Source organism: Pristiophorus japonicus, chromosome 6, assembly GCF_044704955.1.
Source record: "Pristiophorus japonicus isolate sPriJap1 chromosome 6, sPriJap1.hap1, whole genome shotgun sequence".
NCBI lineage: Eukaryota > Metazoa > Chordata > Chondrichthyes > Pristiophoridae > Pristiophorus > Pristiophorus japonicus.
In genome coordinates, this window is record NC_091982.1 from 150,218,578 (window position 1) to 150,236,351 (window position 17,774).

At 48.3% G+C, this 17,774-nt stretch overlaps 1 protein-coding gene across 1 annotated transcript in view; it reads left to right on the forward strand.

Moving 5' to 3' along the window:
• The window catches only part of ankmy1 (ankyrin repeat and MYND domain containing 1), a 179,279-nt gene that overhangs the window by 130,893 nt on the left and 30,612 nt on the right, over positions 1–17,774 (forward strand). Inside the window, exons 15-17 of the mRNA XM_070884029.1 lie at positions 3,413–3,544; positions 6,259–6,372; positions 14,482–14,647. Of these exons, the coding sequence (XP_070740130.1) occupies positions 3,413–3,544; positions 6,259–6,372; positions 14,482–14,647 (412 nt within the window). The remainder of the gene's footprint in view (positions 1–3,412; positions 3,545–6,258; positions 6,373–14,481; positions 14,648–17,774) is intronic.

Genomic DNA, 17,774 nt, shown 5'->3' on the forward strand with positions numbered 1-17,774 from the left:
GGACCCATGCCTCATGGTGGGGAGGGGCTGAAAGTTTATATTTTACCAATGATCATTAAGGGAAAGTGATGGTGGAATTTAACAGTTTGGAAAGAGGACTTTGCATTGTTTAAGGCCTTGGGGAATATTTTTTGAAAGTCCCGTTGCATAATGGGTTATGAGGTTAATTTTTAATAATGTTGCATTGCCTTCAGAATCCTGCAGTACTGGCTGTTTGCCACTAGATGGCGCCAGTGGACCGTGTGTAAATGCATAGAGTGTTATTCCCCTCTAGTGGCAGAAGCCAGTATTACAACTGAGGATGTTGGACAAGAAGGGAAGCTGCAGTTAAAAATGAAATACAGTGCAGTAAAGGGGGTTCAATACCGGGTTTATTGTGAAGTTGGACATTTTTAAACTCAGCCACAATTAAAAAGGATGTCCAGGGATCAAGACAATGCAAAGGAGGGTTACCAGGATGATACCAGAGATGAGGGACTTCAGTTACGTGGAGAGACCAGAGAAGCTGGGATTATTCTCAGAGCTGAAAAGGGTCAGGGATTGTTGGATAAGCCCAAGGGATTCCCAGCAAATGGATCCCGGCACATATGCCAGGATTGGGAGACTGCTGGAGTTTGTAGCCATTGCGTTTGTTTGCTTTTATTCCTCTGGGACCTTATTTATGCCCAGGCAATCCTTTATGATGAGAGACGGTATTCCTTAACTTCCCTCCCACCCCGGTTAAAACCCGAGGGTATCTATAATATGACCAAGGATTTGTGTTAGTTGCATTAATATTTAAACAATATCAAACATTTATAAAGCAATTACCATAGAGTGTCAGCCTTGGCTCAGTGGTCGTACTCTCAGTCAAGACCCCTCCAGTACCTTGAGCACAAAATCCAGGCTGACACTCCAGTGCAGTGCTGAGGGGGTGCTGCACTGTTGGAGGTGCTTTCAGATAAAACAATAAACCGAGGCCCCGTCTGTTCTCTCAGGTGGATGTAAAAGATCCCACAGTGCTATTTTGAACATAGGAACATAAGAAATAGGAACAGGAGTAGGCCATTTGGCCCCTCGAGCCTGCTCCGCCATTCAACAAGATCATGGCTGATCTGATCTTGGCTTCAACTCCACTTCCCTGCCCGCTCCCCATAACCCTTTGCTCCCAGTTCTGACGAAAGGTCATTGACCTAAAACGTTAACTCTGTTCCTCTCTCCATAGATGTTGGCTGACCTGCTGTGTGTTTCTCTCTGGTGTCCTGGCCAATATATATCCCTCAACCATCATCACTAAAAACAGAATTATCTGCCCATTTGTCTCATTTCTCTTTGTGGGAGCTTGCTGTGCGCAAATTGGCTGCTGTGTTTCCTACATTACAACAATGACTGCACTTCAAAAATACTTCAGTGTTTGTAAAGTGCTTTGGGATATCCAGAGGTTGTGAAAGGCGCTATATAAATGATAAGAACTTGCAATTATAGAGCACATTTCATAACTGCAGGTCCTCCCAAAGCATTTTACAGCCAATCAACTACTTTTGAAGCAAAAGCAAAACACTGCGGATGCTGGAATCTGAAATGAAAACAGGAAATGCTGGAAATCTCAGCGGGTCAGGCAGCATCTGTGGAGAGAGAAACAGAGTTAATGTTTCGGGTCGATGACCCTTCGTCAGAACTGGAAAAGATTAGAGATGTAACAGGTATTTAAGCAAGTGTAGGGGCAGGGATAGGGGGAGGGGAGGAAAGAACAAAAGGGAAGGTCTGTGATAGGGTGGAAGGCAAGAGAGATTAGAGAGACAAAATTATGGTGCAAGGCAAAAGGGGCTGGTAATGGGACAAATAAAGAAACAAAAGCTGAGTCTAGATAGGGTGTAAATGGAAATGGCAGAATACCAACAGCTGCCGTGAGAAACAATAGGGGCAGAGATTCTGGTCTGAAATTGTTGAACTCAGTGTTGAGTCTAGAAGGCTGTAAAGTGCCTAAACGAAAGATGAGGTATTGTTCCTCGAGCTTGCGTTGAGTTTCATTGGAACAGTCACAGAGGGAGCGATCCCTTTGGAATGCCTAGAGGAGAGGGGAGGCGAAGATGTGATTGGTGGTGGGATCACGCTGGAGGTGGTGGAAATGTTGGAGGATGATCCGTTGAACATGGAGGCTGGTGGGGTGAAAGGTGAGGACAAGAGGAACCCTATCGTGGTTCTGGGAGAGAGGGGAAGGGGTGAGAGCAGAAGTGCGGGAAATAGAACGGACAAGGTCAAGGGCCATGTTATCCGCGGTGGAGGGGAATCCTCGGTTGAGGAAAAAGGAAAACATATCAGAAGCACTAGTATGGAAGGTGGCGTTTGTCAGTGCTGATGTCACAGAGACGGAGAAACTGGGAGAATGGAATGGAGTCCTTATAGGAAGCAGAGTGGGAGGAAGTGTAATCCCGGTAGCTGTGGGAGTCAGTGGCTTATAGTGAATGTTTGTCAATAGCCTAGCCCCAGAAATGAAGAGAAAGAAGTCGAGGAAGGGAAGGGAAGAGTTGGAGATGGACCAGGTGAAGGTGAGGGAAGGGTGGAATTAGATACAAAGTGAATGACATTTACAAGTTCAGGGCGTGAGCAGGAAACGGCACCGATACAGTCATCAATGTACCGGAAAAAGAGGTGAGGGAGGGGACCCGAGATCCCACGAAAAGGCAGGCATAGCTCGGACCCCTGCGGGTATCCATAGCAACACCCTTAATTTGGAGAAAGTGAGTGGAGTTAAAGGAGAAGTTATTCAATGCGAGAACAAGTTCGGCCAGGCGGAGGAGAGTGGTGGTGGATGGGGACTGGTTGGGCCTCTGCTCGAGGAAGAAGCGGAGCGCCCTCATGCCATCCTGGTGGGGGATGGAGGTGTAGAGGGATTGGACGTCCATGGTGAAAAGGAAACATTGGGGCCGGGAAACTGGAAACTGTTAAAGTGACAGAGGACGTCAGAAGGGCCGAGAGGGTAGATGGGAAGAAACTGGACAAGGGGAGAAAAAATAGAGTCGCGATAGGAAGAGATAAGTCCTGTGGGGCTTTTGAAGTGTAGTCACTGATGTAGGAAACACGGCGGCTTATTTGCACACAGCAAGATCCCATAAACAGCAATGACCAGATTGTAGTGATGCTGGTTGAGGGATAAATATTTGGAGTTAGAAAAGTGCACGTTCATTCACTCCACCCCGAGCTATTTCATTTTGTGACCTTTCCGATCTGGGATATCAAGTCAGCTTCCATCATTCCCAAGGGATCCTGATTACTCGGCCACCCCTCCTCCTCCCGTGTTTTTCCCGATCACTCCCAGTGACCCCCCCACCCACACCCCGCGCGATCCCAGCACAGCTCTGAGCCCTGAGCGCAGAGGAAGCGGCGGGCGGACATTTGTGACCTGTGAACTCTGTCTCCTCACTGCACACAGGCGGTGGAAGAGCTCTTGGCCAATGAGGCCGACCCCAACCTGCCGCACACTCACGCCGTGGGGAACCCGCTGTGCGCAGCACTGAACACCACATACGAACACAAGAGGACACTGTCGAGCAGAGTGAACTTGGTAAGTGTGTGTGACCAATTCGGCTCTCAGCGTCGGGTAAGCGGAACCGCTCTCCGTCATCGTGTAAAGCCAACGAGCCCCTCCGCACATTGACAGGAGGACAACTCCCAGCAGTGACTCACCAGCGTGACTGACCAATTGGCCTCCAGTATTACCGTCAGATCTAGTAGCCCAGTCTAAACCCAGGAATGATGGGACCAGGGCCGATGCTGTGCTCGGTCGCCAAGTGGAGGCGAGACACTTATAACAACATGAGAACTAGGAGCAGGAGCAAGCCATTCGGCCCCTCGAGCCTGCTCCACCATTCAATGATGATCATGGCTGATCTTCTACCTCAACTCCACCTTCCTGCACTATCCCCATATCCCTTGATTCCCTTAATATCCAAAAATCTATCGATCTCTGTCTTGAATATACTCAAAGACTGAGTCTCCACAGCCCTCTGGGGTCAAAAATTCTAAAGATTCACCGCCCTCTTACTGAAGAAGTTTCTCCTCATCTCAGTCCTAAATGGCTGACCCCTTATTCTGAGACTGTGACCCCTGGTTCTAGACTCCCGAGCCAGAGGAAACATCCTCCCTGCATCTACCCTGTCAATCTTCCCCTCAGGAAGAAGTGGGGGGGGGGGGCGGGAAAACAAAGTTCCAGTCGAGTAGGGGCCATTCCCCCCCTGTACAGCAGCAGGCATAACCCTGTCCGCTAATAACCACCCCTCTCTTTTGCTGGAGAGCCAAGGAGTGGAGATGGACCCACCCCGAACCCTGACCCTTGCCGGGATGCAGATGGAGGCCCAGAGGCTCTCTTGAGCGGCCGCTGCAGGTGAAAGGGGAGGTGTGTTGTGAAAGGCCACATGCCCTATTGTGGGCCGTGTGAGGGGGAGGGGAGTGAGGTATTGTGTCTCCGCTGGTGTAATCCACTCCATGCTGTGTTATCGGAGAGGAACGTCCCGCGTTTCCCATAACCCTCAGCATACCCTGCACACAACCTTTTGCCGGGTTTACTGCTGACGCTGATACCCGGAGGCTGCTGTACTGTGAATGTTGCCCCCGGTTAGGGAGTTAATACAGGTGTAATGTGTTTGTTTCGTGGGATCTTTGCTTAAGAATTCACAGCAACACATTGCTACTAAGAACTAGTTGGTTTATTAGCAAAAGGTTTAACAATCACACTACACATTACCAGTTCATCCACCAGGCTCACAACCACCTGCCTCATCGTGGATCCCCCAAACCCAACTGGCTGGGGTTTTATTGAGTCTTGTGAGCATCATGTGACTGGCTAAGCCACTCCCAACTCAACAGCTCTACAGCTATTTTTTGAACCTAGTGCCCCCTTGTTAAGAGGGCACTAAAACTGGCAAGTTAAGCAAATTAAACTTTAAACTTTAACCGAGCAAATTAAAATTTGGTTGCTGGGGGTGATGATGCACTCCTGTTACCTCCGCTGCCCACCTCTCGCTCAACAGCTCAACAAACCTGTAAACATTCTCAAAGGTGCATATGTTAAACCAGGAGAACTTATATAGTTGTGCAAGGTTCTGTAGTGTGACACTGTGCGATAGCTAATTCTGGGTGCCCCAATGTCATAGCCCAGTGAGAAAGCCAGCACCCAGCACAGCAGTGGGCAGTACAGAGCAGAGTGTCGCATGCTCAGCTTCAGTCTGTGCCCAATTCGCCGGTCCCAGCTGAGTAAGTTAACCCTGAGCCTGGTCGCTGTCCATCGAGGGCCTCCGCAGAGTCTGCAGGTTGGGCGAGAACACTCCGCAGGCAAAAAGCTTGCTGAAACTGCCAAGGCTCGCGCATAAGAATAGTCCCTCGGGCACTGCCCAATCACCCCGCGGACACTAGCAGGACCTTAAGCCGTCAGGAGTCAGGTCCGGTTAGCTTGTTCTTTTTGGAGTGTCAGAGTCTGGGTGGAGTAAAGGATCAAAGGGATCTCGGAATACAAATACACAAATCACTAAAAGTTGTAACGCAGGTTAGCAAGGCCGTAAAAAGCAAACCAAGCACTAGGGTTTATTTCTAGAATATAGAATTGAAAAGTAGGGAAGTTATGCTAAACCTGTATCGAACCTTGGTTAGACCATACTTAGAGTACTGTGTACAGTTCTGGTCACCATATTATAAAAATGATATAGAGGCATTGGAGAGGGTGCTGAGATTTACAAGGATGATATCAAAAATGCAAGGGTATACATATCAGGAAAGGATGAACAGGCTGGGTCACCTTTCTCTTGAAAAAAGAAGGCTAAGGGGTGACCTAATAGAGGTCTTTAAAATTATGAAAGGTTTTAACAGAGTGGATACAGAGAGAATGTTTCCACTTGTGGGGAAGAGTACAACTGAAGGCCATCAATATAAGATAATCACCAAGAAATCCAATCGGGAATTCAGAAGAAAATTCTTTAACCAGAGAGTGATAAGAATGTGGAACTCGCTACCACAGGGAGTGGCTGAAGCGAATAGCAAAGATACAGTTAAGGGGAAGCTAGACAACTGCATGTGAGGGAGAAGGGAATAGAGGGTTACGCTGATAGATTTAGATGAGGAAAGATGGGAGAAGGCACTAGTGGAGCATAAACGCCGGTATGGACTGGTTGGGCCGAATGGCCTGTTTCTGTGCATATGTAATCCTTCCTCAGGAGAGGATGATGAAGAGGGTGACAGAAAATGTGTGCCTAGTTTTTGTGTCTGATGCAGTCCTGTTCTTCCTAGGTCACCAAATTGCTTCAATCGGGTGCCAATCTTTTGATGCCCATCACCCTTGCGCACAAGGGAATCACAGCTGTCGGAACAGCCCTGGATTATGGCTACTACAGATATTATCAGGTATCCGTCATCGGCCTCTCTCTCTCTCTCTTCTCATTTGGAAATGCTCCTCACAGCTATTTCCTTGTCCAAGCTTTCGCTCACCCGCTCCCACTCCTCAATCCCCCCTTTCCTGGCTCGGCTTGCACAGCTTGGGGTGTGTCTGTCGTGGCTCAATGCTGGCACGCTGACCTCTGGGTCAAAAGGCCATGGGTTCAGTCCCACCCCAGAGATGCAAGCACAGAATACAGGCTGGCACTCCAGTGCAATGCTGAGGGAGCGCTGCACTGTCGGAGGTGCCGTCTTTCAGATGAGACGTTAAACCGAGCCCCATCTGCTCTCTCAGGTGCATGTAAAAGATCCCACGTCATTATTTGAAGAAGAGCAAGGGAGTTATCCCCGGTGTCCTGGCCAATATTTATCCCTCAACCAACAACATTAAAAAAAATTAGCTGGTCATTATTAAACTGCTGTTTGTGGGGGCTTGCTGTGCACAAATTGGCTGCCGTGTTTCTTACATTACAACAGCGACTACACTTCAAAAGTAATTCATTGGCTGTAAAGCGCTTTGGGACGTCTGGAGGTCATGAAAGGTCAAGGGCATACAATGTTGCCAAGACTAGTGGGAGGTCAGAGGATTGGGAAACTTTTAAAAGCCAGCAAGGAACGACTAAAAAAATGATAAAGAGAGGGAAGATAGATTATGAGAGTAAACTAGCACTAAATATAAAAAACAATAGTAAGAGTTTCTACAGGTACATAAAATGCAAAAGAGTGGCTAAAGTAAATGTTGGCCCCCTAGAGGATAAGACTGGGGAATTAATAATGGAGAACAGGGAAATGGCAGAGACGTTGAACAAATATTTAATATCGGTCTTCATGGTAGAAGACACTAAAAACATCCTAATAGTGGATAATCCAGGGGCTATAGGGAGGGAGGAACTTAGTACAATCATTATCACTAATGAAGTAGTACTCGGTAAAATAATGGGACCAAAGGTGGACAAGTCCCCTGGACCTGATGGCTTACATCCTGGGGTCTTAAAAGAGGTGGCTGAAGAGATGAAGGATGCATTGTTTATAATCTACCAAAATCCCTGAATTCTGGGGTGCTTCCAGCGGATTGGAAAACCGCAAAAAAGGAGGCAGATAAAAAGCAGGAAACTATAGACCAGTTAGCCTAACATCTGTCATTGGGAAAATACTGGAGTCCATTATTAAGGAAGCAGTAGCAGAACATTTGGAAAAGCATAGTTCAATCAAGCAGAGTCAGCATGGTTTTATGAAAGGGAAATCATGTTTGACAAATTTGCTGGAGTACTTTGAGGATGTAACGGGCAGGATGGATAAAGGGGAACCAGTGGATGTGGTGTATTTGGAATTCCAGAAGGCATTCGATAAGGTGCCACATAAGAGGTTACTGCACAAGATAAAAGTTCACGGGATTGGGGGTAATATATTAGCATGGATAGAGGATTGGCTAACTTACAGAAAACAGAGAGTTGGGATAAATGGGTCATTTTCCAGTTGGCAATCAGTAACTAGTGGGGTGCCACAGGGATCGATGCTGGATCCTCAACTATTTACAATCTACATTAATGACTTGGAAGAAGGAACCAAGTGTAATGTAGCCAAGTTTGCAGATGATACAAAGATGGGTGGGAAAGCAAGTTGTGAGGGGGACACAAAAAATCTGCCGAGGGATATAGACAGGCTAAGTGAGTGGGCAAAAATCTGGCAGATGGAGTATAATGTTGGAAAGCAAATTACAATTTAAATGGAGAAAAATTGCAAAGTGTTGCAGTACAGAGGGACCTGGGGGTCCTTGTGCATGAAACACAAAAAGTTAGTATGCAGGTACAGCAAGTAATCAGGAAGGCAAATGGAATGTTGGCCTTTATTGCAAGGGGGATAGGGTATAAAAGCAGAGAAGTCCTGCTACAACTGTACAGTGTATTGGTGAGGCCACACCTGGGGTACTGCGTACAGTTTTGGTCTCCGTATTTAAGAAAGGATATACTTGCATTTGAGGCCGTTCAGAGAAGGTTCACTCGGTTGATTCTGGAGATGAGGGGGCTGACTTATGAAGATAGGTTGAGTAGGTTGGGCCTATACACATTGGAGTTCAGAAGAATGAGAGGTGATCTTATCAAAACTTATAAAATAATGAGGGGGCTCAACAAGGTGGATGCAGAGAGGATATTTCCACTCATAGGGGAAACTAAAACTAGGGGGCATAGTCTCAGAATAAGGGGCCACCCATTTAAAACTGAGATGAGGAGGAATTTCTTCTCTCAGAGGGTTGTAAATCTGTGGAATTCTCTGCCCCAGAGAGCTGTGGAGGCTGGGTCATTGAATATATTTAAGGCGGAGATAGACAGATTTTTGAGTGATAAGGGAGTGAAGGGTTATGGGGAGCGGGCAGGGAAATGGAGCTGAGTCCATGATCAGATCAGCCATGATCTTACTGAATGGCGGAGCAGGCTCAAGGGGCCAAATGGCCTACTCCTGTTGCTATTTCTTATGTTATATAAATTCAAATCTTTCTTGTTCACGATGTTGTGCAAATGGGTCAAAGGCATTGTTGTAATGCTCAACCTTCACTTGTCTTCTCTATTCAAGTTCCTTTCTCACATTCTCCATTTGTTTTATGTTCTTGATTTGTGGCATCTTATTTTCCTTATTTATTGTCAAGTTAAGAATACATCCCTCAAAAGTCTCGGAAGCACTGCGACTTCTGAGGATGGATTTTACTGTTCAGTTTAAGAACATAAGAACATGCGAATTAGGATCAGGAGTAGGCCATTTGGCCCCTCGTGCCTGCTCCGCCATTCCATTAGATCATGGCTGATCTACTACCTCAACTCCTCTATCCTGCACTATCCTCCCATATCCCTTGATTCCCTTAATATCCAAAAATCAATCGATCTCTGTCTTGAATATACGCAACGACTGAGCCTCCACAGCCCTCTGGGGTAGAGAATTCGAAGATTCACCACCTTCTGAGTGAAGAAATTTCTCCTCATCTCAGTCCTAAATGGCTGATCCTTTATTCTGAGACTGTGACCCCTGGTTCTCGACTCCCCAGCCAGAGGAAACATCCTCCCTGCATCTACCCTGTCAGGCCCTGTAAGAATTTTGCATGTTTCAATGAGATCACCTCTCATTCTTCTAAACTCTAGAGAATATAGGCCTAGTCTGCTCAATCTCTCCTCATAGGACAATCCCCCCATCCCAGGAATCAGTCTGGTGAACCTTTATTGCACTCCCTCAATGGCAAGTATTTCCTTCCATAGGTAAGGAGACCAGAACTGTACACACTACTCAAGGTGCGGTCTCATCAGGGCCCTATATCATTGAAATAAGATGTCTTTACTCTTATACTCAAATCCTCTTGTTCTCATGCCAGACACGAGGCTCCCTAAGCAATTGCTCTATGCGGAGCTCCTTCAAGGCAAACGAGCCAAAGGTGCGAAGCGGAAACGTTACAAAGCCTCCCTGGTAAAGCGCGACATCATCACTGACACCTGGGAGTCCCTGGCCGAAGACCACCCTAGGTGGAAAAAGTGCATCCCGGGAAGGCATTCAAATCACAGATAGATAGATTTTTAACCAACAAGGGAATTAAGGGTTATGGGGAGCGGGCGGGTAAGTGGAGCTGAGTCCACGACTTGATCAGCCATGATCTTATTGAATGGCGGAGCAGGCTCGAGGGGCTAGATGGCCTACTCCTGTTCCTAATTCTTATGTTCTTATGTTCTTATGAGCTCTTCGAATCTCAACGCCGCGAGCATGAAGAGGTCAGGCGCAGGCAGCGGAAGGAGCGTGTGGAAAAACAGCCCCACCCTTCCCCTTCCCCCGATGAATATTCGTCCCATCTGTGACAGGGTCTGTGGCTCTCGCATTGCACTGTTCAGCCACCAAAGGACTCACTTTAGGAGTGGAAGCAAGTCTTCCTTGATTCCGAGGGACTGCCTATGATGATGATGAAGACTCAAATCCTCTTGTAATAAAGGCCAGCATAACATTTGCTTGCTTGCTGTACCTACATGTTAACTTTCAGTGATTTGTGTGCATGGACACCCAGGTCCCTCTGAACACCAACATTTCCCAATCTCTCATCACTCAAAAAATACCCTGCTTTTCTTATTTTTCCAACCAAAGTGGATAACTTCACATTTAAATTAGCAGTAGGAAAATCAGGCAGCATACTTTCCAGGACAGGCATTCCACCTGCTGGATTATTTTCCTTACTCCCCACTCCCAGGGGATCCAGCGTTCCCAGGTTCAGGAACAGCATTGCATTACATCGAATTTTGCAGCTCAGAAACAGGCCGTGCCATGTTTATGCTGCACACCAGCCTCTTTCCACCCTCCATAAGAAATAGGAGCAGGAGTAGGCCATCTGGCATTCAATCAGATCATGGCTGATCTGATCCTGGCCTCAACTCCACTTCCCTGCCCGCTCCCCATAACCCTTGACTCCCTTATCGCTCAAAAATCTGTCTATCTCCATCTTAAATATTTTCAATGACCCAGCCTCCACAGCTCTTTGGGGTAGAGACGTCCATAGATTCACGACCCTCTGAGAGAAGAAATTCCTCCTCATCTCCGTTTTAAATGGGCGACCCCCTATTCTGAAACTATGCCCCCTAGTTCTAGATTCTCCCACGAGGGGAAACATCCTCTCTGCATCCACCTTGTCAAGGCCTGTCAGTATCTTACTTCATCATCATCATAGGCAGTCCCTCAAAACGAGGATAACTTGCTTCCACACCAAAAATGGATGCATTCACAAGTGTTTCAATGAAGGACCTAATATTCCAGGTACTGAACTACATCCTGAAGGGTGGAAGATGCCTGTGCGTGGATTTTTTTAACATGTGATGACCGTTGCACACCAGCCACCACACGGGCTTGACAGAGCTAGGTCTTGGTCCAATGACAAGGGTTAGCCAAGACAACTGGAGACCAGCTCTGCTGCACGGACCTAGTGTGCACACATATCGCTAACTAGTGTTGTATACAATTCTAGCATAACTTCCCTGCTCTTATATTCTATATCTTGGCTAATAAAGGAAAGCATTCAATATGCATTTTTAACTACCTTATCCAACTACTTCAGCCAACTCCATTAACACATCCTTTTATTCCTTTTGCCCACATGTGTTTATCGAGTTTCCCCTTAACTGTATCTATGATATTTGCCTCAACCACTCCCTGTGGTAGCGAGTTCCATATTCTAACCACTCTCTGAGTAAAGAGGTTGCTCCTGAATTCCCTATTGGACTTATTAGTGACTATCTTATATTTATGGCCCCTAGTTTTGAATCCCCCTCACAAGGAGAAACATCTTCTCTACGCCTACCCCATCAAAACCCTTCATAATTTTAAAGACCTCTATCAGGTCAACCTTCAGCCATCTCTTTTCTACACAAAAGCATCCCACCCTGTTCAGTCTTTCAGCTCAACATCTGCCTTCTCTTGTTGGTTAGCATGTCCAATAATTTAGACAAAATGTCAAAACTCCAGCCCAGTATCATCAAAAGAGATGGGGAAGGGAGTGTGAGAGAGTCTGCATCAAGGCCCTTGCTTGCAAGTACTCCCTCCTTCATTTCAGTATTCTGAATGTTACATTCTTAAGAGGAGGATTGACAGGGTAGATGCTGAGAGGTTGCTTTCCCTGGCTGGAGCGTCGAGCACTAAGGGGCACAGTCTCAGGATAAGGGGTCGGCCATTTAAGACTGAGATGAGGAGGAATTTCTTCACTCAGAGGGTGGTGAATCTTTGGAATTCTCTACCCCAGAGGCCTGTGGATGCTGAGTCTCTGAATATATTCAAGGCTGAGATAGATAGATATTTGGGGTCCAGGGGAATAAAGGGATATGGAGATCGGGCGGGAAAGTGGAGTTGAGGTCGATGATCAGCCATGATCTTGTTGAATAGCACAACAGGCTCGAGGGACCGAATGGCCTACTCCTGATCCTAATTCTTATGTTCTTATCTTCTTAAACTGAACAGTAAAATCCACCCTTCTCCTGCTTCTATTTCTTATGTTCTTATGTTAACCATTCCTTGGACTGTGATTTTAGTGTTGAAGTAAACAGGTTAGCACCCGTATTAAATAGCAGACATGGGTATGTCAATCCAGTGTCAACCACAGAAATTCTAGGCTTGTGGTTGGAGATGGCTCTTTGGGCCCACTGTTTGATCTCTTCACTCTTTCTGACTTCTTTGCTGTGCCCTATCCTCATGCTGAAGCCTTGTTAAACATTTATTGCAAGAAATCCTCGGAGCACAGACTTTCCAGAATCTTCTCAGCATAATTATTGAACCAGTCATACCGGGGCTGTTTTATGGCCAGTGATACGTTGCACTCAGTTGTTATTGGCGTGGCGAGATCGAGCCGATCGCAGAGGGACACAAGAAAGCGCAGAATGGCTTCGACTAAAAACGAATGCTCCTTAATTGCCCTCAAATATAGAAAGAAAGCATTTCTATCACACCTTTCACAACCTTCGAATGTTCCAAAGCACTTTACAGTCAATGTGGTATTTTCGATGTGTAGTTTCTGTTGTATTGTAGGAAAATGTGCACAACAAGCTCCCAAAAACAACACGGTGATTATGACCAGATAATCGTTCTTAGTGAGACTGGTTGAGGGATAAATATTGGCCAGGACCCCGTGCATACCTCCCCTGCTCTACTTCAAATAGTGCCATGGGATCTTTTATCTTGACCCGAGAGGGTAGACAGGACCTCGGTTTAATGTCCCATCCGAAATACAGCACCTCTGACAGTGCATCACTCCCTCAGCACTGCACTGGGAGTGTCAGCCTAGATTATGTGCTCAAGTCCCTAGAGTGGGAACTGAACCCACAAACATTTGACACAGAGTGAGTGTGTTACCCACTGAGCCGCGGCTGACACCAAACTTATTCCTCCACACTGCCGGCTAAGTCTGTCTCATACTTTCTCTTCCCTCCGTGTAAACTGCTTCAGTGGAAACAGTCTGCACCTTCCCTGTTCTTAGCTTGTGCCCATCTCCTCTGGTTCAATCTCAGGGTTCAATGTATCTGTTCCCTTAAGAATCTTGAAACCTTCGATTAATAAGCCCAGGACAATAAAGATATGTTCTGCATTATAGGAAAGTTGCACCGTACCGTGGTCAGTGCTGAGCAAAACTAACCCCAGCCAGGGCGGCAGCACAGGCATTGCGGCTGGACTCAGTGCCTCTGGGTTAAAAGGCTGGGTGGTTGGCTGCTGGGAAGTCAGCGCGAGTTCCCATTCTTGATCAGTAGCCGTCGACCCCTGCCGGACATGCGAGCACGCGGATGTTGGGTGGAGCCGGCCTGGCGCACCCCACGGTTAAACAGCCCACCGACGCTCATTGCCTGGCACACGCAAGGAACAGCAGGTGGGGTGGGGTGGGGTGGGGGGAGAGGCAGGGTGGGGAGCGAGAGGCAGGGGGGAAGAGGGATGCAAGGGGGGTGAGAGGTGAGGGGGTAGTGCGATGTGGGGGGGTGAGAGGCGGGGGGCCTGAGAAGAGGCGGGGGGGGGGGAGAGGCAGGGGGGAGGTGAGAGGCCGGGGGGGTGAGAAGTGGGGGATGGGGGAGGTGAGAGGTGGGGGGGAGTGAAAGGCAGAGGGGTGAGAGGTGGGGGGGAGTGAAAGGCAGAGGGGTGAGAGGTAGGGAGCGTGAGATACGAGAGGATGGGGGGGTGAGAGGAGATGGTGGGAGGGGGAGAGGCGAGGTGGGGAGGGGGGGGAGAGGGCATGGAGAGAGGATGGGGGGTGCAAGGCGGTGGTGGGGGGGGATGGGGTGAGAATGGGGGTTGAGAGGTGGGGGAGATGGGGGGGTGGTGTGAGAGGATGGTGGGGTGAAAGGTGGGGGAAGGGAGGGTGATTGGCGATGGGGGGAGAGAGTGTGGGGAGAGGATGGGCGGGGGGGGAGGGAGAGGCCGTGGGGAGAGGATGGGGGGGAGGTGAGAGGCGGGGTGGTTGTGAGTGGCGGGGGTGGAGAAACCGAAAGCTCGGTGGAATGTCCTGCCCTGGGCAGTTCGACGCCAAATGACGGGTAACGGTGAGTGAGGCTGCTTGGCATGAACTATCTGGGTCTGGTTGTGTGACAGGATACGAAGATAGCGCAGACGCCGTACCACGCCCTGACGCCCAAAGAGAGAGAAGTCTACAAAGCTCGGCGGTTCCTGCTGAACTTCCTGAGGGAGCCGTTCCGAACTGCCACCATCGCCAAGGAACGCAAGCGGTTCGACAACATCATACAGCAGACCTTGCGGAGTAAGGACACACGGCACCAGCTTTGCCTCTTGCGTTGTACGCGGGTTTTCTCACTGAGGTTTACCACCCAGGGAGTCCAGGCTCGCGCCAGTGACTGCTCGGGCTGGGGGCTGCTTAGATAATCCATGAGTGTATCCTCAGGGTCCGAGTTAGGCTCTGATTCCAGGGGGCCGTGACCGGGGCCAGTGGAGCTTGCTGGGCAGATGGGAGACCAGAAAGATGTGCACTCCACATTGCAATGCCTAGCTCAGTCTGGGAAAGGGGCGGGTTTAGGTGGGAGTGCGCTTTGCACCACTGTCCGATATCATTCTCCATTGACTTGCAGTTGAGTGCCGGATGAGATGGATGAAAATTGTGAGCTGATGTTCGGGTTGTGTTTCTCAAGGCTGCTCGAGGCAGAAGGGGTAATGACTTTAGGCCTCAGTGCCTCACACCCTGCTGAGGTTGGGGATTCGAATTGGGTTCTCGAGACACGCATTTCACAGTGTTTCAGGGTGAAGCCATGGTTTCGATCCACAATGAGCCCAGGCACTCACTGACAGCAGCTCTTAAGGTTATTGCGTTGGGTTGTCACAGCACATACAGCAGATGCGTTGCCAGGTCCAAGGTGCAATCAGAAAAAGAACAGGCTGGATTTCCCTCTCGCAAGGAATGTGTAAGGGAGGTTATGGCTTTATAAATATATATCTTTAAAATTTGTTCATGGGATGTGGATGTCGCTGGCAAGGCCAGCATTTATTGCATCCCTAATTGCCCTTCAAAAGATGGTGGTGAGCCACCTTTTTGAACCGCTGCAGTCGTGTGGTGAGGGAACTCCCACAGTGCTATTAGGAGGGAGTTCCAGGACTTTGACCCAGCGATGATGAAGGAACGGCGATATACTTTCAAATCAGGAGGGGAAAGTGGAGGTGGTAGAGGTCGCATGCTCCTGCTGCCCTTGTCCTTCTAGGTGGTAGAGGTCGCGGGTTTGGGAGGTGCTGCCGAAGAAGCCTTGGCGAGTTGCTGCAGTGCATCTTGTCGATGGTACACACTGCAGCCACGGTGCGCCGGTGATGGAGGGAGTGAATGTCGAAGGTGGTGGATGGGGAGCCAATCAAGTGGACTGCTTTGTCCTGGATGGTGTCGCGCTTCTTGAGTGTTGTTGGAGCTGCACTCATCCAGGCAAGTCGAGAATATTCCATCACACTCCGGACTTGTGCCTTGTAGATGGTAGAAAGGCTTTGGGGAGTCAGGAGGTGAGACACTTGCCGCAAAATACCCAGTCTCTGACCTGCTCTTGTAGCCACAGTATTTATGTGGCTGATCCAGTTAAGTTTCTAGTCAATGATGACCCCCAGGATGTAGATGGTGGGGGATTGAGTGATGGTAATGCCGTTGAATTTCATGGGCCGGTGGTTAGATGAGATCAGGGAGCATTGTCCCATTGAGAAGACCCACTTCATCGATTTCAATAAACCTTTCATGCAGGAAGCCAGAAGCTGTGTCAGTACAGGGATTTTATCCAGATACACCCTGCAGCTCCAACATCCAGAGAGACTCCCTAAATCTAATCTTCTCAAAATTGGAGGTGGGGCGGGGGGAGTGGGGGAGGTGAGGCAAGGTTGCCCGGTCTCGATCAAACTATCTTTTCATCGGCACTAGGTTGGTGGCATCATCAGGGGAAACTTCTGTGATGTATGCTCCAGGTACTTCTGAAAGAACTGGGGAATATGTGCTCCCCCTACTCACCATCATAGACAACGGGCTAACCAGTGGTGTATGCTGGGGGTAGTTACTCCCAACTGCTTTGCACAGCTCCTGGGGATATCAAAGGTGTTAATTGGAGGTATTTGTCCAGAGATAGATCGATATAGAGTCATACAGCACAGAAGGAGGCCATTCATTCCATTGTATCAGTGCCGGCTCTTTGAAAGAGCTGTCCATTAAATTCCACTCCCCCACCCTTTCCCAATAGCCCTGAAATTATTTTTTCTTTTCAAGTATTTATCCAGTTCCCTTTTGAAAATTCCCATTAAATCTTGCTTCCACCATCCTTTCAGGCAGTGCATTCCAGATCATAACAACTCGCTGCATAAAATAATTCCCATTCATAGAAACATAGAAATTTACAGCGCAGAAGGAGGCCATTCCGGCCTATCATGTCCACGCTGGCCGACAAAGAGCCGCATGACCCTCGGTCAGCAGCCCTGAAGGTTACATATAAACCTATGAACAATGACGGAAAGGCAAAGAGCACCCAGCCCAACCAATTTCCCTCTGGTTCTTTGCCAATGATCTTAAATCTATGTTCTTTGGTTACCACCCCTTCTGTCTGTGGAAACAGTTTCTCATTATTTACTCTATCGAAACCCTTCATGATTTTGAACACCTTAATTAAATCTCCCCTTAACCTTCTCTGTTCTAAGGAGAACGATCCCAGTGCCTTCAATCTCTCCACATAACTGAAGTCTGTCATCCCTGGTACCATTCTAGTAAATCTCCTCTGCAGCCTCTCCAGGGTCTTGACATCCTTCCTACAATGTGGTGCCCAGAATTGGACGCAATACTCCAGTTGGGTCCTAACCAGTGATTGATAAAGGTTTAGCATTATCTGTAGTTGATGGTCCTCATGGATGCTGATTGCAGCCAGGACACAGTTCTTTGAGACGGTGCTGAGGAGCAACAAAAGGCGGCTTTCAACGACAGCAAAGTCACTATGTTGGTAATTTGGAGGCCAAACTGCCCTGTCGAACCTCCTGCACACCCAGCGAAAGAGCTTCCTCTGGCTTGTGCACAAGATTCAGAGCATAGGAACAGGAGGAGGCCATTCAGCCCCTCCAGCCTGTTCTGTCATTCAATGGAATCATGGTTGATCTACATATTAAGTCCATCCGCCCATTATGGCTCCGTATCCTTTTACACCCTCGGCTAACCATCCCAGATTTAAAATGATTAATTGAGCTAGCCCCGACTGTTTTTTGTGGGAGAGGGTTCCACACTTCTACCACCCTTTGTGTGAAGAAGTGCTTCCGTGAGATGGATTATGGCCAAAAGGGTGACAATGCAGCCTGCAGCCCACAATTCCCTGCCAACGGCACCCTCAGCTGGGGGGGAAATAGGCCCTTTAGGGGTGAAATTGGGTATCGCC